Source organism: Pseudogymnoascus verrucosus (genome assembly GCF_001662655.1).
Source record: "Pseudogymnoascus verrucosus strain UAMH 10579 unplaced genomic scaffold scaffold_43, whole genome shotgun sequence".
In the NCBI taxonomy this organism is placed as follows: domain Eukaryota; kingdom Fungi; phylum Ascomycota; class Leotiomycetes; order Thelebolales; family Thelebolaceae; genus Pseudogymnoascus; species Pseudogymnoascus verrucosus.
In genome coordinates, this window is record NW_017263694.1 from 160,287 (window position 1) to 182,140 (window position 21,854).

The 21,854-nt window shown below is 52.3% G+C and overlaps 7 protein-coding genes across 7 annotated transcripts; 4 read left to right on the forward strand and 3 right to left on the reverse strand.

Moving 5' to 3' along the window:
* Positions 1–9: 9 nt before the first annotated feature.
* Positions 10–3,433, reverse strand: VE01_08236 (uncharacterized protein). The gene is made up of 4 exons (XM_018277664.2): positions 2,729–3,433; positions 2,539–2,649; positions 1,112–2,483; positions 10–1,048 (listed from the first exon to the last, which is right to left on the reverse strand). Exons 1-4 carry the CDS (start codon positions 3,305–3,307, stop codon positions 849–851), a joined length of 2,262 nt encoding a protein of 753 aa, XP_018127688.2. The 5' UTR covers positions 3,308–3,433; the 3' UTR covers positions 10–848.
* A 1,847-nt stretch (positions 3,434–5,280) lies between these two features.
* On the forward strand, positions 5,281–8,798 carry GLK1_2 (glucokinase; the record flags this gene model as incomplete). Its single annotated transcript, XM_018277665.2, has 4 exons — positions 5,281–6,948; positions 7,021–7,300; positions 7,356–7,435; positions 7,488–8,798. Exons 2-4 carry the CDS (start codon positions 7,198–7,200, stop codon positions 8,796–8,798), a joined length of 1,494 nt encoding a protein of 497 aa, XP_018127689.1. The 5' UTR covers positions 5,281–6,948; positions 7,021–7,197.
* A 3,621-nt stretch (positions 8,799–12,419) lies between these two features.
* On the reverse strand, positions 12,420–14,497 carry VE01_08238 (uncharacterized protein). Its single transcript, XM_018277666.2, has 2 exons — positions 13,457–14,497; positions 12,420–13,405 (listed from the first exon to the last, which is right to left on the reverse strand). The coding sequence occupies exons 1-2, from the start codon at positions 13,862–13,864 to the stop codon at positions 12,638–12,640; spliced, it is 1,176 nt and encodes a 391-aa protein (XP_018127699.1). The 5' UTR covers positions 13,865–14,497; the 3' UTR covers positions 12,420–12,637.
* A 206-nt stretch (positions 14,498–14,703) lies between these two features.
* VE01_08239 (uncharacterized protein) lies at positions 14,704–16,425 on the reverse strand. Its single transcript, XM_018277667.2, has 4 exons — positions 15,984–16,425; positions 15,712–15,883; positions 15,454–15,631; positions 14,704–15,386 (listed from the first exon to the last, which is right to left on the reverse strand). Exons 1-4 carry the CDS (start codon positions 16,026–16,028, stop codon positions 15,182–15,184), a joined length of 600 nt encoding a protein of 199 aa, XP_018127700.1. The 5' UTR covers positions 16,029–16,425; the 3' UTR covers positions 14,704–15,181.
* Positions 16,382–17,372, forward strand: RPC11 (RNA polymerase III C11 subunit). Its single transcript, XM_018277668.2, has 3 exons — positions 16,382–16,466; positions 16,515–16,843; positions 16,902–17,372. The coding sequence occupies exons 1-3, from the start codon at positions 16,457–16,459 to the stop codon at positions 16,935–16,937; spliced, it is 375 nt and encodes a 124-aa protein (XP_018127664.1). The 5' UTR covers positions 16,382–16,456; the 3' UTR covers positions 16,938–17,372.
* A 699-nt stretch (positions 17,373–18,071) lies between these two features.
* ADE4 (amidophosphoribosyltransferase) lies at positions 18,072–19,915 on the forward strand (the record flags this gene model as incomplete). The annotated part of the gene is made up of 2 exons (XM_018277669.1): positions 18,072–19,822; positions 19,873–19,915. The coding sequence occupies 2 exons, from the start codon at positions 18,072–18,074 to the stop codon at positions 19,913–19,915; spliced, it is 1,794 nt and encodes a 597-aa protein (XP_018127663.1).
* Positions 19,916–20,298: 383 nt separating this feature from the next.
* VE01_08242 (uncharacterized protein) lies at positions 20,299–21,636 on the forward strand (the record flags this gene model as incomplete). The annotated part of the gene is made up of 1 exon (XM_018277670.1): positions 20,299–21,636. One exon carries the CDS (start codon positions 20,299–20,301, stop codon positions 21,634–21,636), a length of 1,338 nt encoding a protein of 445 aa, XP_018127662.1.
* Between the last annotated feature and the right edge of the window lie 218 nt (positions 21,637–21,854).

A 21,854-nucleotide genomic window follows, 5' to 3' on the forward strand; every position in this document is an offset into this window, starting at 1 on the left:
CCCCCCCCCCCCCAACAAACACATCAACCCACTCATCAAGCCAATGGTCTTCGCAAACTCCCAAAGGTCACTGTAATCGACCTGGCCCGAGACGACCCTCTAAGGCGAATCGGATCAGAGAAGAGAGGAGAGGAGGGGGAAGTCTGCTTGTGATGGGGCGTGTGAGGGGGTGGTGGGTGGTGGTGATGAGATCGAGTGGGCGGTGAGAACACTCGGTGAGAACACCACTCAGCGGTGACAGCTTACACGGCGACAACAACACCACCATCCCCGATCCACTCACAACCCATAACCCCCCCCCGGCCCCCAGCACACCACCATCTAGCTACGCCTATGTCGAACATCACTGCGATGTTTCCGATGTGTTTGTGTCTAAGAAAAGAATGGGTGTGAAGAGTAGGATAGGTATGATATATCCACACAATCTCATCTGATTTACCGTTTTTCACAGCAGTACTCAAGACACACATCATTCTACTGCAAACAGTTGGGTCGGTTCTGGATGTATGTGTGTGGCATCCTCAAGGCTACCTTTCATCTGTTCAGCCCAGCCCAGCCCAGCTCAGCTCGTTGCTTTGCTCTGCTAGTTCCTCGATCGATCCCAACTAGAAAAAACGTATGGTCGTAAAAAATCTCTTTTTCCATTTATACCCCCTATCCATAGCAACCCACCCCATAGATTTGGCACCCCCCTACTTTTGTCTCTCAACTACCTCCTGGTATCTCTTCTCCTCTTCCCCTCGTCCTCTCTTCCTCTCTTCCACCTCCATCCACCCGCGCACCACAACCACGCACACACCCACAATCCCCGCACACCACAGCCACCCCATCATTGCACCCAAGCAGTCTTAACGGAACCTCGACGTACACCTCCCCATCACCTCACCCTGACACACTAGCTCAGCATTGAATTCCGAGCCGTCGAGGGTGAGGTAGATGTCGAAGTACACGCGGTAGAATGTCCCCTGCGGCGTGTCCATGCGCTCAAAGTCCTTTTCGAGGTTTTTGCGGGAGAGGTCTGAGGTTAGAGTTACGACTTCTTTGACTCCTGTTCTGCTGTTAGCCCTGTCCCTGCTTGTGTTTCTCTCGTGGGGTAAAAAGGGGGACTTACTAGGATCCTTCGTATACTCCGGACAAATCTCATCATCACACGCATACAAAATATCCTCATACATCAGCGTCGCCCCCGGCGCCACCTGCCTAAAGAACGACACCTTCACCGGCTCCCCAATCTTCACCCTCTGCCCCTTCTGCACAAAGATCTGGCGCGTGAATTTACACCTATCCTTCCCATCCAAGCTAGGCACCCTGTACGCCTCCGGATGATGGCCCTCCTTGAACGGTTGCAGAGTAGCCATAAGGTAGTGACGGCGCGCTACGCGCGATGTGACGACGCGCTCGGAGATACCGGCTGTGACGGCGCCCTTGACGATGGCGGCGACGGAGTCCATGGGTCTTACGACCTTGGCTTGGAATTGCGGGGGGACGTGGAGTTTGATCTGCTGGAAGAGGTATTCGCTCGCTCCAAAGCCACCGACGACGAGGACATTCTGTAAGGTGCGATTCTGCGCCTGGATCGCAATGATCTGGTTCCTCACGAGCTCGAGGATACGGTTGACGACCGGCTCGAAACACTGCAAGATCTCCTCGTTGGTGAACGTCATATACCCCTCCTCAATCCCCGCCTCAGGGAACTCAGCCTCGATCCCAACATCAACGGCCCACTTCTGGTTATTATTCCTGAAATCCGCCTTGATGCGATTCTCAAAGTCCATGATACACTTCGCGTACACGCGTCCCGCGGTTCTGGATCCCTCAGGGAGTTTCATCTTGCGGATCTTGGTGCGGAGGATGTTGCTGAAATTCCTATTGAGGGCCGTGGAGCCGCAGCTGTCTCCCGAGCCGGCGGTGCACTCGGCCACCGTGAAGGGGGTCTCCTCTTCGACCTCGTAGGCGATCAGATCTACGGTTCCGCCGCCGCAGTCGACGATCAGGATCGCGTCGTGGACTTTAAGGTTTAGCAGACCCGCTTTGGCGCAGAACATCGCGGCGGCTTCGGGCTCGGTGATCAGGGTGAGGCGGTTATCGTTCTCGTCGCGCAGGAACCCGGCCTGGATGGCAGCGGCGCGGGTAGCGGCCTTGCCGGCGTCGTTCCAGATGGCGGGGACGGTGAGGAAGTACTTGATGTTGCGCTCCTCGCGGTTGAAGACCTCGCCGAGGGACTTCTGGAGCTGGTTGCGCATGGCCTGGCGCAGCTTGAAGAGGTAGTCGGCCGCGACGTCGATCTCGGACTTTCCGGGGGGAAGCGGGGGGAGGTTGATGGGGTCGATGTATGTGTTTCCGGAGAGCATGAGTTGAAGCTTGAACCACTCGACCTTTTGGACGCCGGGCTTGGGGTAGCCGGTTGGGGCCAGGGCGTCGGCGATGTCAGGGCCCCAGCCGACGACCTTTTGGTACTGGTCGTAGTAGAGGACGGTGGGGATCTGTTAGATGTTAGTTGATATTCTTGCGATTTGTAGGTCATTCCGCTCTGCCCACCTTCTGCTTCGTGTAGATACCCGCACCAGGCCACTCCGTAATAATATCCTCCTTCGCCTCGGCATTATCATTCGAGATGAAGGCAAAAGCCACGCCGGAGAAAGTAGTACCCTTTAATTCCTATTAGCTTCCGCCTTGCTCGTCTCGGGATGGCTCGTCCCGCGATGTGTCAAAGATGGAGAAAACTCACAAAATCAATACCAACAATCAGCTGCGACTTGCTTCTCCCCGCACCTTCCACCTCCACCGCATTATTTCTCGTATACGGCTGAGGCACCATACCACCCTGCTGCGGGGCATACGGCTGCTGCTGTCCACCATACTGCGGCGGCCCACCAGGGAGCTGCTGCGACGGGGCCCCCATCTGCTGCTGCTGATGCTGCTGGGGATAACCGCCCGGCGCGGTATTGATAGGCGGCGGACCACCGAGGACCTGCGACGGAGGCGTGCGCGGGTTCCCTGGCACCATATTCGGGCTCCCTGCTCGGCCTTGCGCGACGCCTGGCGGATAACCCGTGTAGCTCGGTGGGCGAGGACCGGCGCCTGGGTGCTGGTTCATGGCGAGGCTGCTGGAGGAGCTGGATTGGGAGAGGGGTCCCGGGCGGACGGGTTGGCCGGCGAGTTGGGGTGGCAGCTGCTGTTGCTGTTGCTGTTGGGGTGGGAGGGGTTGCTGAGGCGGCTGGGTTGGTGGTGGGATGCCTGGACCTGCGGCCGATTTGCGCTTTGATCCGAAGCCAAATCCTTTGAAGCGCGAGCTGGTAGAACTCATTAAGAAGGAAAGGGAGGAAGGAGGGAGGAGAAGGAGGTGGGGGGGGAGGGAGAGGATGTAGAGGAACAAAAGAAGAGCGAGTGTGGTGGGTAGTGGTAGGTTGTGTTCAAAGGCGGGAGTCGGGCGGGAGGGGGGGAGGAGGTAGGTCAGCTTTGTGTCAGATGTTGACAGCCGCAGCACCAATTCGGGGTGGTGGGTTTAGGGTGGGATAGGGTGGGTATTGAGTGGAGGAGGAGGGGGATGGGGGCGGTGGTGGTAGTAGTGTTGTTGAAAGGTTGAAGAGTGAGGGGAGGGGGGGGTTGGTGGATAATGGGAATTACTGTTATTGAAAAGAGAAGGAGTGCGGCTGTGGGCTGGGCTGGACTTGGGTTGGGATGAGAGGATGATGAGATGATGGGATTGGGGACGAGGATGGGCTGTGGTAGTAGTGGATGGTTGTTGTTGGTGGAGGTGGAGGGAGAAGGATTTGGGGAGAGTGGGATGTGATGGGTAGAGGTACAGTTTGACTAGGAATACATTATAGATACATATTGGGGGTGTGGTGTTTGTGTGTATTTGCGTGTTATTACTGTCTCTGAAGGTGCGTGTAGGATGTGTACTTCTAAGTACCTCTATCATAAATGTACATACAATACACACGATATCTACGATACCATAGGGCGAAAAAGGTGGGAGGAGGAGGGGAAGAAACGACGAGGGATTCTCAAGAGGGGATCGAGTGGAAGGGCTGAGACGACGGCAGGGGATGGCAGGGGATGGCAGGGTCCGAACAGGGGAGGGGCCAGTGGTTAGTGGATGGGTTAGTGGGAGTGGCAGTGGTAAGAAACAGAGCTAGTCAGATGGTACGAGCGCGGAGTAGTGATGGTACTTGTAGATTGGTGGTAGTGGGTGTGGGGGGTGAAGTCACTTGATTAGAAGAGGGGTGTCACTTTTTATTAGGAAGGGGAGAGTGGCTGTGATAGCGACTGCGGCGGTGTGTGCTGGTTGGCGGTGTTTGGCGGTGTTTGGGCGGTTTTTGTTACTTTGGTAGAGCGATGAAGATGTGTCTAAGGCGAGTTAGTCTGGTTGAACTGTGGCTGTGGCAGTGGCAGTGGCAGTGGGAGTGACAGTTCCGTCTCTTCGGGTTGAGGGTATCCGTACCATTGAGAGGATATCACTGGGCTCAGGACTCTGGTATGGTACTCTTCTAGTGACAGCGCTAGAGTAGAGTAGAGTAGAGTACTCTGTCCATCCTCCCCATCTACCCATCTGCAGCACAGTAAATCTACCATGCAGTTCCCATGCAGCAGTAGCATCCTTCGGTGAGGATATGAGGTTAGCCACAGCCACAGCCAGCTACAGCTACGGGAATAAACTTACATAATGGACTCGCATATATGTGAAGTAAGACACATCGAACGATCGACACACTACACACGAGGAGAGACAGACACCACGCAGATATGCCTGAGTAGACCCAGATATGCCTGTAGACCCAAATAGACCTGACATGACATGACAGAACAGAGCCTCTAGTTTGATTACGGTATCAATCAGGCGAATCGTGGGATTGCCCTGTTGATCGCTCTTTGTATATGGAGTCGAGTGTATAATTATAGAACATGATACTATAGAATAGAATTATAGCTTCAAAATAGACGCAAATAGCCACACGCCAGGCCCATCCTTTAACGGCACAATCCTTCGCTCTCTGTTGTCTCCATATACCGTCTATTCCAGTCCTCGCTACTCACTACTCACTTCGCGACTACGCGACTAACTCGCCTACTCCCACTTCGACTGTGCTCAACTCCGCGGCGGATCAACCACGGTTCCCCTCCTCGCTCTCGGATGGGATATTTATAGAACACCCACCAGATTTATATCGGGATGAGCCCTGACAATCACATCACGCTATTGTGATTGATATACCTTTTTATATACTGTCTTCTATATTTATATTTTCATCTCTCATCAAGTAAACGACCGGATACATTCCATCCAGATCGAGTACTCCTCACTGGGTCTACAACCATCCGCACTCTAGCATCCGTTTGCATCTACAGTACATGCCAGTATGCCAGTATGCCAGCATGTCAGTCTCCTCTGTGCTGTATGCTGCTGTATGCACCGTGCATCCTCCAAATGGCCTTCCTTCCATTCACCCGTCTTATGCCGCCGCTGCACTGCGTCAAGCCAACCACTCACCTCCCCCTTAACCCCCCTTCTTACTAGAGACTCGTGGCACAGGATTTCATGCATATATTGTCTCCAATGCTAATGCCAATGCCTCAACTACCTTCCTATTGGACCGATGTCCCCTTGGCGCTTGTAGCCCTACTCACCGGTCGGAGGGTGGTGTGTTGGATGGTTGACCTGTCAGTCGTCTGGTGTGCGATGAGAGGAGAGGAGAGAGTACTTCATGGGAGCTGGTTCACTGCTTCAACACTTCACTTCACAGTTCACACACGGTATTGTAACTACTCGATATACTGTGTTATGCTATACAGTACTATGGGGAGAGAGGTACGGACGAGTGAGACACTTTCGTCGTCCATACACGAAATCAACGAACGCCACCGTGGTAGACATACTCTATGTACAGTACAGTACCTCTCGTGCGCACAGCCAGCCGCCCGTCACCATTCCTACCCGAACTGTACTGTACAGATATCCTCATACCCTCCTCTCCTCACTATCAAATGCTTCATCATATCAATCAGGCCAGTACTATACTACGCTCAAATACCTCACTTTCCTCCGAATACACGCCTATCGCGCGTGTAATCTTACCTCGAATAGCTCCGAACAGCTCTCCGCTCTCCGCTCTCCCCTCCCCTCCCTTCTGTGACTAAAACCCGCGCCCACCGCCGTTTCACGCTTCTCCAATTTCCCCTCACCGTGTCTCCCTCTTAGTCTCTCTGTTTCTCCCTCCCTCCCTCCCACTTCTCTATCTCTCTCTCTCTCTCTCTATCTCTATGATCTACACACCTTCACATACATACAATTATACCAATCTTGACTCTATTCCCCTCTTAATCTCTAATCAATCCCCTCGTCGTCGCTGTCGTGTCTCTCTCTTGCTTGAAACCCAAACCCCGTACTACTCTACTTGCAACTCTATCTCCCAATCCGCCATTTTCGGTCCTACTTTCCTGCCCAACCCGCCAAAAATCAGGCCAAAACCAGCCAAAACCAGCGAAAAGATCCCCCGCAACCCACAAAACAAGAGGTCCCGCCGCGTCTTCCAATAGGCCCGACCACCAAGCTACACCAAGCTACAAGCTGCAAGCTACAACTTTCCCTCTCTCTCCTCCGTACCGTACGCCCGGACTTCCGCTGTACGGAACGGGCTACAGTACATACCAGCCTCCGTGCTGGAAGTACTCGCTCCACCACCAAAAATTGCTCCCCTCACCTCATCATCGACCCCGCCAAGTGTGGCTTCAACCCCTCAGCAATCAACGACGTTGGCTACATCTAGCGAAAGGGCAGTTCGGCCCTTACCTCCCAGAACCAGAACCACCACCAGCATCACCAACACCCAAAACACCCTCACTTCTCATAAAAATATAGCTCTCTTCTCGGCCCTATATTGCTCGCGCTCAAATCCAATTGGCCTTGTTCGTCTCATCTCCGTCGCCGGCATCGTCCTAGCCCTAGTAAGAGATATGCACAAAATCGCTCATGTCATCACACCACAGATAGCTGACTGAGCCATTCACCTATTATAGTTCATCCAGTTCTTCTTCACCGGCCCCTCGAGCTTTCTCAATTCCCCAATAAGCTCGTCGTCTTCTTCATTCCGCCCTCCCTCCACGAGTCCTGCACCCGCGCAAGCTGTCTGCGAGTGCCCGCACCCCTTCCTCCTCCCAACAACAGACATCTCGAAAGTGGACAGCAGCAGCAGCATGTCTTCTCCTCTTCAGGAAGCCGCGCAGCGCGTGGCCAAGGAGTTCGATTACTCCGATGATGAGGTGTTCAAGGCGGGGAAACATTTCATTACCCAGATGCGTAGGTCACTCTCGTCACATTAGTTCGGAGGAGCCGGGAATAACGAATTCTACAGAGGAGGGCCTGCTGAAGGATGGAACCTCGATGAGCCAGATTCCTACATACGTTACCGCCGTTCCCAATGGCACAGAGAAGGTGAGAATAGCCTGACACCCAACTGGCGCGAACCTAGCTAAAACACATCCAGGGCGTCTACCTCGCCGTCGACCTCGGCGGAACCAACTTCCGCGTCTGCTCCATCCAACTCCACGGCGACACGACCTTCACCCTCACTCAATCCAAAGTCGCGATCCCCAAAGAACTAATGATCGCCAAGACCGCCGTAGAGCTCTTCTCCTTCCTCGCCAAGCAAATCGAGCTCTTCCTCAAAGAGCACCACGGGGAGCACTTTGAGTCTCACCTCCGCCGCCGCAACACCGTCTCCTCCCCCACCGGCTACAGAGACGAACACATCTTCAAGCTCGGCTTCACCTTCTCCTTCCCGGTGCACCAGATCGGGATTAACCGCGGCACGCTGATTCGCTGGACCAAGGGCTTTGATATCGCTGATGCGGTAGGCAAGGACGTTTGCCAGCTCCTCCAGGACGCAATCGACGCCCTCCACCTCCCCGTCCGCGTCTCCGCCCTCGTCAACGACACAGTCGGAACGCTAATGTCGCGCTCCTACACCTCCCCCGGCAAGACCCCCACTGTCCTCGGCGCCATCTTCGGCACCGGCACGAACGGCGCCTACGTCGAGAAACTCTCCAACATCAAGAAGGGGCTCGAGGGCGCCTACGACGCCAAGACCGGAGAGATGGTCGTCAACACCGAATGGGGCTCCTTCGACAACGAACTCACCGTCCTCCCCACCACCGTGTACGACAAGGACCTCGATACTGCGAGCGTTAACCCGGGGATCCAGATGTTCGAGAAGCGCGTCTCGGGGATGTTCCTGGGTGAGCTTCTTCGGCTGGCTGTCGTGGCGCTGTATAAGGAGAAGTTGATCTTTACGGATGTGGCGGCGATTGAGGCTGCCTCGCCGTTGAATACGCATAGTGGGGTTGATTCGAGCATCCTCTCTGTTGCGGCGGCGGATGAGACTGCTGACCTCGCGGCGCTGAGGAAGGAGATCGAGGTACAACTCGCTGTTAAGCAAGCTAGTGTCGAGGATGCAAAGGCGATTAAGACTATTGCTTACGCCATCGGTCGTCGTGCTGCCCGCCTCTCTGCTGTGGCTGTTGGTGCGATCGTCGTGCAGAGCGGTCGTCTCGATACCACCTCCTCTTCTGCTAGTGGAGAGGTCTCGGAAGATGATATAGTAGATGTAGGCGTCGACGGTTCTCTAGTGGAGTTCTACCCCGCGTTCGAGGAGCATATGCGCGCGGCGCTTCGCAAGGTGGCGGGGATGGGGGAGCAGGGGGAGAGGAGGGTGAGGATTGGGATTGCGAAGGATGGGAGTGGAGTTGGGGCGGCGCTGATTGCGTTGGTGGCGGAGGGGATGGATGTGGATGCTTAAGTGGTCGGGGTGGATGAGGAAGAGGGGAAGGGGGGGAAGAGGGGGGAGGGGGTGTGATCTACCTGCTATATTATGATGATAGCTGGGGACAGAGATGGAGGGGGCGGGGGGGGGGGCTGTCAAGGTGCCTATATATATGGCTTTCTTACCCCCCCCCCACCACGGGCCCCCTTTGGGGTGTTTTAGGATGAGTAAGGGAATAAGGTAAGTAGGGGGGAAACCATGCATATTTATTTATTTGATCTAGCATCAATCATCGGGAATTTAAAACGGGGTATATCTTTATATTCATCTATCTCCCCATCTTCCTCCCATGCATGATTTCAATGTCCTGGTGCCGTAATATGTTTTTGGTTTATTCTTGACGAAAAGTAAAGGAGAGAAGGAAGGGAAGGGAAGGGGAGGGGAGGGGAAGGGAAAGGGGCTGTTGTGAGTGTGGTGTGGTGTGGTGTGTGGGAAATACTATAAATACTCCCCCTATGCCCTGTCCAAGATCACACTTTCCAGGAGTAACCATCAGATCCGCATTCTTTGGGAGATAATGGTGCTGGTGCTGGCTGTGCCTGGAGGCGATGGTTCAATTATCGATGACAAATGGAAGTTGGGCGGGCGCGTCTGGTATCAAGGGCTTGTGCGAGGCGCTGCAGAGCGACGCGGGGGGGTGCTGAGATGGTGAGAGGTGGGGAGGTGAGAAGGCGGTGGTGAGAAGGAGACGACGGTAGTGAGAAGCACCCCATCGGCAAGAAATAAAAAGTGTCTCCTTCCTAGCTACCTACATCCAACTCCTTCTGGTGCGAACAAGATTCGCAGACTTCAATATCGCCGTTTCGTATATCCATTCCGGCCAAAGAATATATACTTTTCCCTGGAATTTGTTTTTACTCGCGCCATGATCTTAACTGACAGCTTGCTCGGTTTGTATTTGAGGGATTTGCTTGGTCATCCTGGATACTATGTGAATGTGAAGGGGGCATCTGAAATGGTTGAGTGGAGAGGTGGAATATGATGGTATGGGGATTTGCTGGTGAGAGATAAAGGAGGGTTATTATTGCTGGAGGGAAGAGCAGAAGTCGAATGAGAGAACGAGTTGCTGACATGGAAGGTTTAACGGAGTCGCTGGGGTGCGTCAAAGAAAGGTCAAACCCCCCTTTTCTTCACAACAACAGATCCCCCAACCGCCAAACTACGACCCGTATTATATTTAAGTCTCACCCCGCATCCAGCTCCGTGCTAGCAGATCAGTCCAACTTCAAATTTTCCATTTCATGGTGGCCGGTGTGGGGGACTCGTCGGTGGGATGTGAGATGTCCGCATCTATGATTGGGTGTTGCGTTTGTCTTGGGGGTGGAGGAAGGGATGGGGTGGGGTGGGAAGGAGGCGTTGTCGGTGAGAGGTGGGCGAGGTGAGAAGTCAGGAGCGGCGAGAATAGTCGGCGGTGGGAAGTAGTCGGCAGTGACATGAAGTTCCCCGGGATTTTGCTGTAAAACTTGACGCCGGGAGCGCTCTGAGTCAACTCTCAGCTCCACGTTGCGTTCCTCCGCAATGTGAACGGTTCCCCGGATGAGTTTACTTTGGTGCTACAGGGAAGTGAGAGGTGCCGGGAGGAAGTGGGGTTTATATAGTGGGATGATGGTCTCATCATCATGAGAACTCATATTAACATAGGGAATTGCTGGGAAGGGGTAAATGGATGGTATGATTGCTGTTAAGCAGAGAGAAAATCAAGGGGGGTCAACTGACTTGCTGATGTAGCAAAGTTAAGGGGGTAGCTGGTATCCGTCGAGAAGGTGTCAACTCCCTCCGCCCCCCGGCCCCTTTTCTGGCAAACAGATTCCCGAACCGCGCAACTGCAACCTCTATTGTGTTCAAGTCCCACCCACCTTCCAGCTCTTTACTAGCGAATTAGTTAAGTCTGACTGAACAATATTCTCATTCTATGGTTGCTGATGACAGATACGTCGGAGAATCGGGGATAAATTCGGTCCAAAACGGAATAATCCTATGCGCTGACGTCCACAGGTTGTTCGATACTTCTCGCAATGCAATCAATACTGATATGGGGATGCGAGATATGTGTATTTTTGGCGGAGTTGGTAGTGGGAGGGACGGAGGCGGTGGGAAGAGAGGTAGGAAGGAAACGGTGGTGAAAGCGGTGTGATGGTGAGAAGTAGGAGGCGGCGGTGAGAAAGAAGTAGGCGGCAGTGACAACTTCTCGGCAGAGACAAAAGCTCTACCTATCTATGCTGCGCCGAAAACTCAACCGCAACACACACGCTTCAACTAAGAACATCACATCCGATCTCGGACTGGTTTCTTGGTCGGACCGAGCTTTGCTCTGGTTGAATCTTTTCTCTGGCTGGAACACAGTTGTGTACAGCTTCTTCGGGCTCCCGAAGTGGGAGTATATAGTGAGACCAGGCTACTCTAATATGGCATCTGGGGGTTTTGCTCATGATGTTGGGGGTGTCAGAGGTGGAGAGAAATGGTATACATAATAGCGCCGTAACCCTCCTCGGGGGAATCTTTTTGTCTCTTCCCAAAAAGGAGTTGTGTTTTGGTGTTGATCTTTTAGCCCCCTATCTCGGGCCGCAAGAATTAAACTAGATGGAGAAGGAAGGCTGAGTGTCAGTATGGGAATATCATATCACAATAGTCCGTCAAATCTCAACTACATATCCCTCACCTTTAGTTAAACGATCAAAGGACAACATACTATATAAGATCTCCAACCCCGACACGGTAGCCACTTACCGATGGCGATTTCCTCTTCGACACGCACAACTTTAAGGATCATAGAATTGCCTGGTACCGTAACATCGGGATCAGCTTTGTTGTATACTGTCACTCTTCAGGCTTTGGTGCAGTATTATTCAGTATTGCCAGCTGTTAAATCAAGTGCAAGGTGACGGTGGTGAGAAGAGGTTGGTGTGAGAGCTAGTAGGTGGTGAGAGGCAGGCGGCGGTGACAACTGGTCTGCGCTGACAAAGGCTCCATTGGAAGCTGCCAAATCTTTCTCTATCGGGGCATTTTGTCAACCGATCTCCTACTGACAGAGGGTATCCTCAAGGACTTTTCAATTTGTGTTTGAAGCTGTGCAAGCTCCTCACCCTTGTCTTCTCCCCTTCGTAGATGTTCAGTGCCGTCTCAACTTCGTCGTAAGTATGGGAATATCATATCACAGTAGTCAGTAGTGAGTCAAATCAGAGGTAAGTTACATAATTCCACCTCAGGGGCTAGATCGGAGAGAATATACTGTGAGCATGGTACCTACAGGACAGCCACTCTCAAACAGCGCTTCATTTATCGTCAAAGTTTCGAGCAAAGGATACTAAAGCGAGGGATGGGCGATCTTTTAGGCAGGCTTCCCTAGGTCAGCAGGAGCTTGCGGTGCAAAGGATCTTTGTCGCGGTAGGAATAGTCTGTGGTGACAACAGCCATCAACGATAGCAGCCAGCGGTGACATAAATCTTCACCGGTGCTGCGTCATGAAACCTGTCAGCCTATGTGGTGGACCTCGAATACAATTCCACAACATTCATGGTGCACGAGCAGGCAGCTATATATTTCGTAGCTTCGTCTCATATTTCTCGTGATGAGCAGGTCAAAACATGGTGAAGGAAACCAGTGCTTAAATAGTTCATAGATTTTGTATTAACGGGCCTCGATGGGCAGATTCTAAAAAAATGGGTATATACGGCGCCTTCCCCCCCTTTTCCCAATAGAGCGCCAAAAAATACAATCCAGCCCGACCCAATCACTCATCGATTACCACACTCACCACAACGGTTTGCTCGCCCCAGCACCCAGGACGAAGCCAACTCGAACCCACAACCACCCCCTCACCAAAACAACACCCAAACACAAACCACTACAACCAACGCCCCCAAACTCCCCTCCCTCCCCCCCTTCCCCCCCGCCGCCGCAATCCCCTCCACACCCCCTTTCTTCCCCTCCCTCGCAACCCTCCACACCTCCTCCGTAACCACCCCCCCGGCCACCACCCCCAGCTCCTCCCCAAACGTCCCCAAGATATCTGAGCTCGGCCCCTCCGGACAAAATGTGACTTCCCACCCCCCACCGCTCGGAATACTAAACGTCGATTTCCCGTCATCGTAGGCGAAGCTATACGCATCTGGACAGACTCGCTTGGCGTTGTGGGAGTAGAGACCAGGCGAACAGGTGGACGCTGTGGAGTGCGAGCCGGTGCAGCAGTCGCTGTCTGACCCGGTGGCGGCGCAGGGGGAGAGGCAGGGGGAGAAGGGGGGGCGGGGGATGTGGTCGTCTGGTAAGGGGAAGGCGCCACCGCCCGGCTTGGCCGGGGGTTGGAGGAGGAGGGGGAATGGACACCAGCGGGTGAGATCCTGGGTCTGGGTGCGCGGCGTGGGGTATGTTGCGTTTGCGTTCTCAGAAAGGGCGGAGGAAAAAGGCGGTGTGGCGATGCAGGAGGGGTTTGTGAGGTTTGGCGGGATTGGGAGGCGGGGGTCGGGGAGGTGGGTGAGGGAGAGGGGGAGGTTGTAGCCGTCTACGAGGGAGATATCGTAGAAGGAGTTGGTTTTGTTGGCGCCGGATTGGAGGGCGATTTCAAAGAGGGTTGCGGGGGGGTTGCCCTGGTGTGGTGTTAGGAATCTTGTGGTGCTTAGAGGGGGAGGGAGGTGTACGGTAACAAGGCAGTCTAACACGCCGTCGCAGTCGCCCGTGTCACACGCTTGCCTGCCGCCATCGCTGGCGGCTGTCCCATCGGCATTGAAGCTGCAATTCGTCCGCGCCCACACGCGTCCCTGCCAGTCTTGGGAGACAGAGAGCTCTCTTGACGACTTAGGCGCGAGCTCAAAGCCGTGGGTTGTAGGGCCACGGCCTTCTTGTGTGGCGAGAGCAGGCCAGATAGTGGCGGGACAGGAATTGGTAATTTTGATGGGAATACCAGCATCTGCGGTGGCATTATGCCCTCCAGCTTCGAGGCCTGTGGCAGCGGCGAGGAGTAATAGGAAGGAGGAGAGAGCGCGACGGGAAGCTGGGGTTGAGTGATTCTTCTGGGACGACGAAGTTGACTGCCCATGGGCGCTCATTGAGGCTGTATGCTTCTATGACGTCCTGGAAAGCTGTGGCCTTTCAATTGGTGACGTCCGTTCCAGGACAAATATTTTCGAGCTGTTGCGAAACAGCGAACGCGCGGATGACAGTGATAATATAAAGTAGGCGTTACACGCTTATAACAAATCCATGAAAGCCACAGTATCTGCCAACACAAGCGACGACAATAACAGCAAACATAAAGTAAGTAAGGGAGTAGACAGACAAAATCTATCTATACAAGATCGACGCCGTCGTGACTGCAGGCCACAATCCTGCTCCACGACCGACCGACATCGTCGCCTTCCATTGGCGCAACGCCCTTCGCGACGGGTAGCATGGCACAAGGTAGTCGATGGGATGGTGACGTATATGCAGGGTCGTGGGGTCAACGGGTCGAGGCTGGGAAACAAGAAGGGTGTGGATGTCTCAGGGATAAACTTGGTTTGGGTGGTGTTGGTGCTGTTTTTGGCTCATGCAGGGGCCTGGCGGGAAGGCAAGGACGGCAGTGCAGCGAGTGAGATGTGGCGGGAGAGATGAATTTGAGACATTGTTACGATTCTGTGATCTTTGGATGGAAAATTCTCTTCAGATGGTAGACATAGCCGAAGCATATTGGGGATATGTCATGTGCGGATATGAGCGGAGGTAAGGGATGAGGCCAATGATGAGAGGTTTAATCACTTGAAACTAGGAGTGTCGGATGTCTGAGAAGGGTACCACTTGGTCGATGCGAGGGGGGAAACATAAGCAAACTTAGCTATAACACAGCAAGGTAATCTCAAATATTAATTTATTCAGTAAAAACTCAATAAATTCAATAAACATTTACATTCAACGTCGCATTGAAGGTATCTCAAATAACAAAGCAAGAGTCTGAAGAAAACGAGATCTTTCTATAAGTGAGTACCCGGTAGCCTTGCCAGCCTTGCCCCTCCGTTGACACCTGATAAGAAACGCCAGCGATAAGGCTTACTTCAGTATGACGCACCAAATGCCGCTGTCAAATGCATCGAGTATAGTTTCTTGTTCTTGATATGTTTTGTGCAAATACCACCGAGTAGTGGCCGTTCGTTGCTGTACCATGTGTACAAAGTGCGTGTTCAAGTGCCACAGTTGAACCAAAGCTTATCCCTCTACCATCTAAGTCTGTTCCCATCCCTTGCTCCATCTGTGCGCCCCAAGGGGTGACGCGGCATGTTTGGTAGGTAGTACTCCGCAGCGAGCAGCCACAGACATGTCTAGTAAATTCCCACGACTTTTAATTACCCGGTCGTGCAGTAGACACAGCCCTTCAAAGCGAATGCGCCTTGTTACCTCTTCTTGCCATTGGTTGGTTCTTCGTCAAAATCGCTGTCAGAGTTGCTCCCTGTTGGTCCCTCGTCTTCCTCCTCCTCAGCATCGATAAAGTCGCCCTGGTTCTGGAGCACATATTCAGCCTTCTGTAATAAGTCTCGTAGTTCGGTGTTTGCAGGATTGACGAGATCGGCTGCCTTTAGCTTCGCTTTGTTGCGGATCCTGTAGTTCGAGATTTGGTCAGCTTGGGTCGCAATATAGTACCACCAGGTCCATGGGTATAACTGACTTGGGGTCGCTTCCAGCTTCCAGCATCATATCAATCAGACCAATTGAATACTCGTGGTTCTCCGCAGATTGTTCATTCGCCCAGCGCACGGCAGAGTGAAGTGGGGTGTCACCCTCCCTCTTGTTGATGGGGTCGCATTCGAATCCTTCTTGGTCGAGGAGCATATCGATGACCTCGTCTGAAGTAGAATTAGTAAATTGATAGCTTTATTTAATCTCCAATGGTAGCCTCTTGAAGATATAATAGGGTCGTGCTTACAATGCCCGTTAGAAGCAGCCTCGTGGTATGCATAGTTGCCCAAGACGCTCCTCGATTCGTTCAGCAGTTTGGCGGCGGCTTCCGGCGATGAGCACTCCTCGATAACTGAGCTTAGAAGCTCGGTGTTGTTCCTCCTGCACGCTTCGATGATAAGCTCCGACGGCTTCGCACCCTATAAATTGGTCAGCTTCAAGTTCAGAGTAGAAACAACTTGGTGAATGAAAATGTGGCCTATGAGCGCCAACGAAATCACAACCCCATGATCTCCTTACCTCATGCTCCTGATCCTGCTCCGGGCCATTTCTGAGATCAGCCATCTGGGCGTTTAATCGGCCTCCAGTTATGGCGTCAGCTACTTTCGGATACCACCAGGACCCCGCAGATCCGTTTCGTCAGGAAGAACGAGAGACGATCGCAGTCGAGGTGTAGAATATGTAACTGGTGTTGGTGTGTATAGGCTTGAAGTATTGCTGTATGCCTAATTATTTCTCAGGTATGGCAAACAGAGGGGAGATAGAAGTGTTTATCGCAGGGGTACCCTTAATATGCTTCGCCCAACACATCCGCGTCTCACTCAGCCTCACAGACCCCAGCCGGCTCGGATTAACCGTTCGGAAGCGGGGAATAATTTCTAGAGACTTTGGGTCACCATCCACTTCGAACTCGATCGCATTGAGATAGCAGATCAACCCTGTTCCGTTATTTCGCTGTACTAGCTTCTGTTGGACACAGTACAGCTTGAGCAATGCTGCTATGTATGTAACATCAAGTCTACTATTTGTAACGACTGCTAACGACCACAGTTTGCCCCAACTGCTGCAATGTTCTCACAGTCTCGCCAGTTCCGCCCTTAGCTGGCAACTCGGACGACGATCCATCTGCTGCCGCCGTAGGCCAAAACCGACTCGAGTGCAGGACATGCCCATACCAGTACCTCCTCACGAAGCGATACTTTGAGCGCAAGACCTTCACCCGCGCCGAGCGCGAGGATGTGTTCGGTGGGCCAGGCGCGTGGGACGATGCACAGAAGGCCGAAGTACAGTGTCCTAGGGAAGGCTGCGATTCCAACGAAGCTGCTTTCTTCCAGGTCCAGATCAGAAGTGCGGACGAGCCTATGACGAGCTTTTACAAGGTATGTTAAGGACATGGCTATCTATATTGGGGTACGGATGCTAACGCGTTGGACACAGTGCATGACCTGCAATAACAGATGGAGAGAGAATTAAAATATCGATATCAACATCGATACACGATACTTACACTTGGTACACGATAACTGAAGCGGCGTCAAGACGTCAAGGATGGCAGAGATACCCTCAGAGCATAAGGAGTTGGGAAGCCGTTCTGAATTAGCAAGGCGTCGATTGGAATTAATTGAACACAACACCGGGATGGCATGGCTTGATATTCTGCCCAGAGTATTTGAGAGTTCATATCAACAGTCGGTGAGAGTTGGTGCCAATAAGTCGTAAATTTCTTGGGGGCATGGCGGTGACACCCCAAGAAAAAACCAAAGCCGAATAGCAAGCCACGTCATATCCGGCGCTCCCGTGACATAGGCAAATTCTCGGCAACCAAATCGACAACAAATTGCAATAGCAACTACATGTCCAGTAGATAGATGAGAGTCATCATAAATGAATATAAACGTTAAATCTGATCATGCGAGCGTTATTTATTTTGCGCTCGGATTTCATGTACCACATACATGCATGCGCGGGGCAGCACCCCGCCAATAGCCGCCCCAGACAATTCGCGGCAAACGAGTTTTAGCGCGTAGCTTAGAGAAAAGTTCGTCTCCATATAAATTCGGGCAATATTCCGAAAACCCTCCCCTTTTGCCCCCCCCAAAAATGTATTCAAACGCTCCTCTGCAAGCTTCCACTGAGCTTGTGCTTAACCTACACCAACACCAGGTTGCAGTTGGGTGAAGCAAGTTATCCCTCTGGATAATCCGTGATACCCTTTTTCAACCTACAATTTCGATTGAAGTTAGTGCTCGACACTTTTGAGTGCCGACATCGCTCACTCACCCCACTACACTCAATTTCGTTGCGCTCTTTCGCAACTTCTAGGAGCACACGACCTCGGATATCTTGCGTACGGCACCTCAGGTCGTACTATTTTTGAAGGTATGTAGCCATCTGTTGTGCATTCTGCACATCAAAATATGTTTTGAGCGATTTCCGTCATGATGATTTTATTTGAAAAAAAGATGTTAGACTTCTTAGCTATTCTGCTGATAAACCAAATATTCCTGAACCTCCATACCAACTCCTCTGTTCTGTTATACTTTGCAATGTTCAAGCAGTTTTGCTAACAGAGTGATAGATTCCTCTTCGCACAATTGATCCGTCACCATGTGTGGAATTTTGGGATTGATCCTTGGCGACATTGAAGATCCGTCTTCCACAACAGCGGCGGCCGACCTTCACGATGCCCTGTACTATCTCCAACATAGAGGACAAGATGCTTGCGGCATAGCAACCTGCGCATCCGGTGGACGCATCTACCAGTGCAAGGGAAATGGCATGGCCGCCAAGGTCTTCCATGACGGCTCCCGCGTCCAAGATCTCCCGGGTTTCATGGGACTCGGACATCTGCGATACCCAACGGCTGGCAGCAGCGCCAGCGCGGAAGCACAGCCATTCTACGTCAACAGCCCTTACGGTATTACGCTCGCACACAACGGAAACCTCATCAATGCCGAGGATCTCCGAAAGTTCTTGGATATCGAGGCTCACCGTCACATCAACACCGAGAGTGACAGCGAGTTGATGCTTAACATCTTCGCCAACGAGCTCAACGAGACTGGAAAGGCTCGTGTCAACGAGGAAGATATTTTCTCGGCGTTGACGAGGATGTACAAGAGGTGCGTCGGAGGATGGGCCTGCACTGCCATGTTGGCTGGCTTTGGAATCCTCGGGTTCCGTGATCCTTACGGCATTCGCCCGCTTGTCCTTGGGTCCAGGTCTTCTGGCACTCTAAAGGGAGCTACCGATTACATGATGGCATCTGAGTCTGTCGCTCTTCGCCAGTTGGGATTCACCAACATCGTTGACATTCTTCCCGGCCAGGCCGTTATCCTGAGAAAGGGTTCTGAGCCAGTGTTCCGCCAGGTAGTACCGCAACTTGCTTACTCCCCCGACATCTTTGAGTTTGTCTACTTTGCTCGCCCAGATACTATTATCGATGGTATCAGCGTTCAAAGGAGTCGGGTCAACATGGGTTACAAGCTTGCCGATACCATCGTCAAGACACTCGGCGCGGAGGCTATCAAAGATATCGACGTCGTCATTCCAATTCCGGAAACTTCGAATACCGCTGCGGCTGCTCTTGCTGAGAAGCTCAAGTTGCCGTATTCCCAAGGTTTCGTCAAGAACAGATACGTGTTCCGCACCTTCATCATGCCTGGCCAGGGCAACCGCCAGAAGAGCGTTCGGAGGAAACTCAGCGCTATGGAGTCCGAGTTCCGTGGACGCAACGTCCTGCTCGTTGATGACAGTATAGTCCGCGGTACCACATCTCGGGAGATTGTCAGCATGGCAAGGGAAGCTGGTGCGCGCAAAGTCATCTTCGCAAGTTGTTCGCCTCCTATCACCCATGCCCACATCTACGGTATCGACTTGGCTTCTCCATTGGAGCTTATCGCCCACAACCGCGACAGGCACGCCATCGCCAAGCACATCGGCGCCGAGGAGGTCATCTTCCAGACACTAGACGACCTGACGGCTTCGTGTGCAGAGTTATCTCCCCGCGATCCTGCTACTCAAGAATTTGAAGTCGGTGTGTTCTGTGGTAAATACGCAACCCCGGTTACGGATGGCTACTTTGAGCATCTTGAGAAGCTTCGCGGTGAGAGCCGTAAGATGAAGGTGCTTGAGGCTGCGAAGGATAATGTCTTGAACGGCATCGCTGATGAGGAGGACATCAACGTGATCACCCAGGGGATCGCTGTGGCATCAAAGAGTGAAGTTATCCCGGATGCGCCTGATACCAGCAATGGTGCCGTACATGATTATGAGGAGGCTGGCCATGCTCGCCGTAAGAAGGAGAGAGAAGATACTGCTGGTGGTACTGCCACACCTGTGAGGGATCGTGTTGATATCAGGTATGAATCTCGCACTTCCTTTTATAAATCCCAATCCTAACAACCTGCAGTCTACATAATTTCGCCAATGAGCCTAGATCTGGTTATGAATAAACGACGCAATTTTGGGTACGGAGCATATGGACTTGTTCTGTTTTGATGATAGATGGTGGAAAGAAGGAAGGCGTTTATGGTTGGACTCATATAGACTCGGTCTCGCTATTCGAGTGAAGATGCCGCTATAGCCATATCTTGTAGACGCCTCTATACAATTTGATATCCGTTTCGATATGAATTTCATCTAGTAACATGAGTGCTGTTGCCTGAGGTATTGATTGAATATTCACTTCACCCAAGGGTTGCCATGGTGTTGGCAACTTTTGGCGCTAAACTTTATCTGCGTAACAACCACCAATTCATCGTCCTACATCTATTCACAACTGTGAGTTGGTCCTCTCAACGACATACACACTCACGCACATTTCCAACCGCTCGTGATGTCAACCAACGGCCCGAGGAAGCGAAAGGTCGATGCTGCCAATGGAGCAACTGTCAACGGCGAAGTCGTCAATGGAGGATGGGATGAGCTGCCCCACAACCTGGGCACTGTCGCTGCGGATGTCGAAGACCAGAAACCAAAAAGGCCTCGAGCCCGAAGAGTAATTAAGGAGGTTGTTGACACGTCCCAAGCTGTACAAGTCCAGGCGGACAAACTCATTGAAGGAAATGAAATTCTTAAGACGGCCAAAAATCCAAAGAAGCATAAATATGGACTTACCCCTGGAGTAACTCCGTATCCAGATTTCCTAATGCCCACTCCTGAAGCATGCCTGGAAGTGAAAAATCTTCTTTCTGGGTTACACGGTGTCGTTGAACAGCCAAAGGCAGTCCCACCCCCTTCTCTCGAGGTGACTGGCTGTGGAGAGGTTCCATCTGTCCTTGATGCACTCATTCGGACGCGCCTCAGTGCAGCAACAACTAGCACAAACTCAGCATATGCATTTGCGGGTCTAGTTTCCAAGTTTGGAATCCTCAAGGAGGGAATCGGAAAAGGCAGCGTAAACTGGAACAAGGTTCGCGAAGCCGACGTCAAGGAGGTAGAGGCTGCCATCAAGCGGGGTGGTCTAGGAAAGTCGAAGAGCATAGACATCAAAAAGATTCTCGACATGGTTCATGACGAAAATATGGCCCGTCGTGAAGCGTTCCTCAAAGAAAGGGAGAGCGGCGTAAAATCTGATGTTGTCGGTGGTGAAAGCTTTAAGCAGGGACAGAAAGACATGGAGATCGCGGTCGCAGACAAAGAAATTCTTTCACTGCAGTATATGCACGGCCTGACCCCAGATGAGGCAATGGAAGAGTTCATCAAGTACCCTGGAATAGGAGTTAAGACAGCCTCCTGTGTCATACTTTTCTGTCTCCGACGTCCAAGCTTTGCAGTCGATACTCATATATTCCGGCTCTGCAGATGGCTGAAATGGATCCCCGAAAAGGCCACTAGAGACTCAGCTTTCAGTCACTGTGAGGTTCGCGTTCCCAATGAGTACAAATACAGCCTTCACCGGCTCTTTATTCGACACGGTAAAACTTGCGGCCGCTGCAGAGCCTCGACTTCGGAGACGAGCGAAGCTTGGAAGGAAACGGTTTGCCCTATTGACCACCTTGTTGAGAGGACTGGCTTGCGGAAGATTCTCAAACCTACGGGTAAGATGAAGAAGAAGAAGAACGCGAGCGAGGAGGACATTGATTCTGAGTTGAGCGAGCTTGACGGGGAGATATTTGGTGGTTATACATGGAATGGGACCGAGGTAACTCCAGAGGTGGAAGAAGAAAAGTAATGGTTCAGATCATATTATACGTTATGGCTACTTTGGCTCAGCCTGGGCATATATACATGGAGTGTTGCTTTACGGATGACGGAGTTGGCGGATACTGGCCTGGGCATATATATATAGCTCTTTGCTATCGGACGCTGATGGTGTTTGGAGTTTGGCTCAATGTTTCTCAACACCTTTGGCACGTTGTTGATACATTATTATAACTGCGTTGCATTATC

Bases quoted from the DNA above. Each gene is read 5' to 3' on its own strand.
- VE01_08236 (XM_018277664.2), bottom strand. From the start codon at position 3,307: ATGAGTTCTACCAGCTCGCGCTTCAAAGGATTTGGCTTCGGATCAAAG. The intron at 2,484-2,538 runs GTGGGCAGAGCG...AACATCTAACAG, and splicing joins GTATCTACACGAAGCAGAAG to ATCCCCACCGTCCTCTACTA. The intron at 1,049-1,111 runs GTAAGTCCCCCT...ACAGCAGAACAG, and splicing joins GGAGTATACGAAGGATCCTA to GAGTCAAAGAAGTCGTAACT.
- VE01_08238 (XM_018277666.2), bottom strand. From the start codon at position 13,864: ATGAGCGCCCATGGGCAGTCAACTTCGTCGTCCCAGAAGAATCACTCA. The intron at 13,406-13,456 runs GTACACCTCCCT...ACACCACACCAG, and splicing joins TGTTAGACTGCCTTGTTACC to GGCAACCCCCCCGCAACCCT.
- VE01_08239 (XM_018277667.2), bottom strand. From the start codon at position 16,028: ATGGCTGATCTCAGAAATGGCCCGGAGCAGGATCAGGAGCATGAG. The intron at 15,632-15,711 runs GTAAGCACGACC...ATTCTACTTCAG, and splicing joins GGCTGCTTCTAACGGGCATT to ACGAGGTCATCGATATGCTC. The intron at 15,387-15,453 runs GTCAGTTATACC...CTCGAACTACAG, and splicing joins GAAGCTGGAAGCGACCCCAA to GATCCGCAACAAAGCGAAGC.
- RPC11 (XM_018277668.2), top strand. The intron at 16,844-16,901 runs GTATGTTAAGGA...CGTTGGACACAG, and splicing joins CTATGACGAGCTTTTACAAG to TGCATGACCTGCAATAACAG.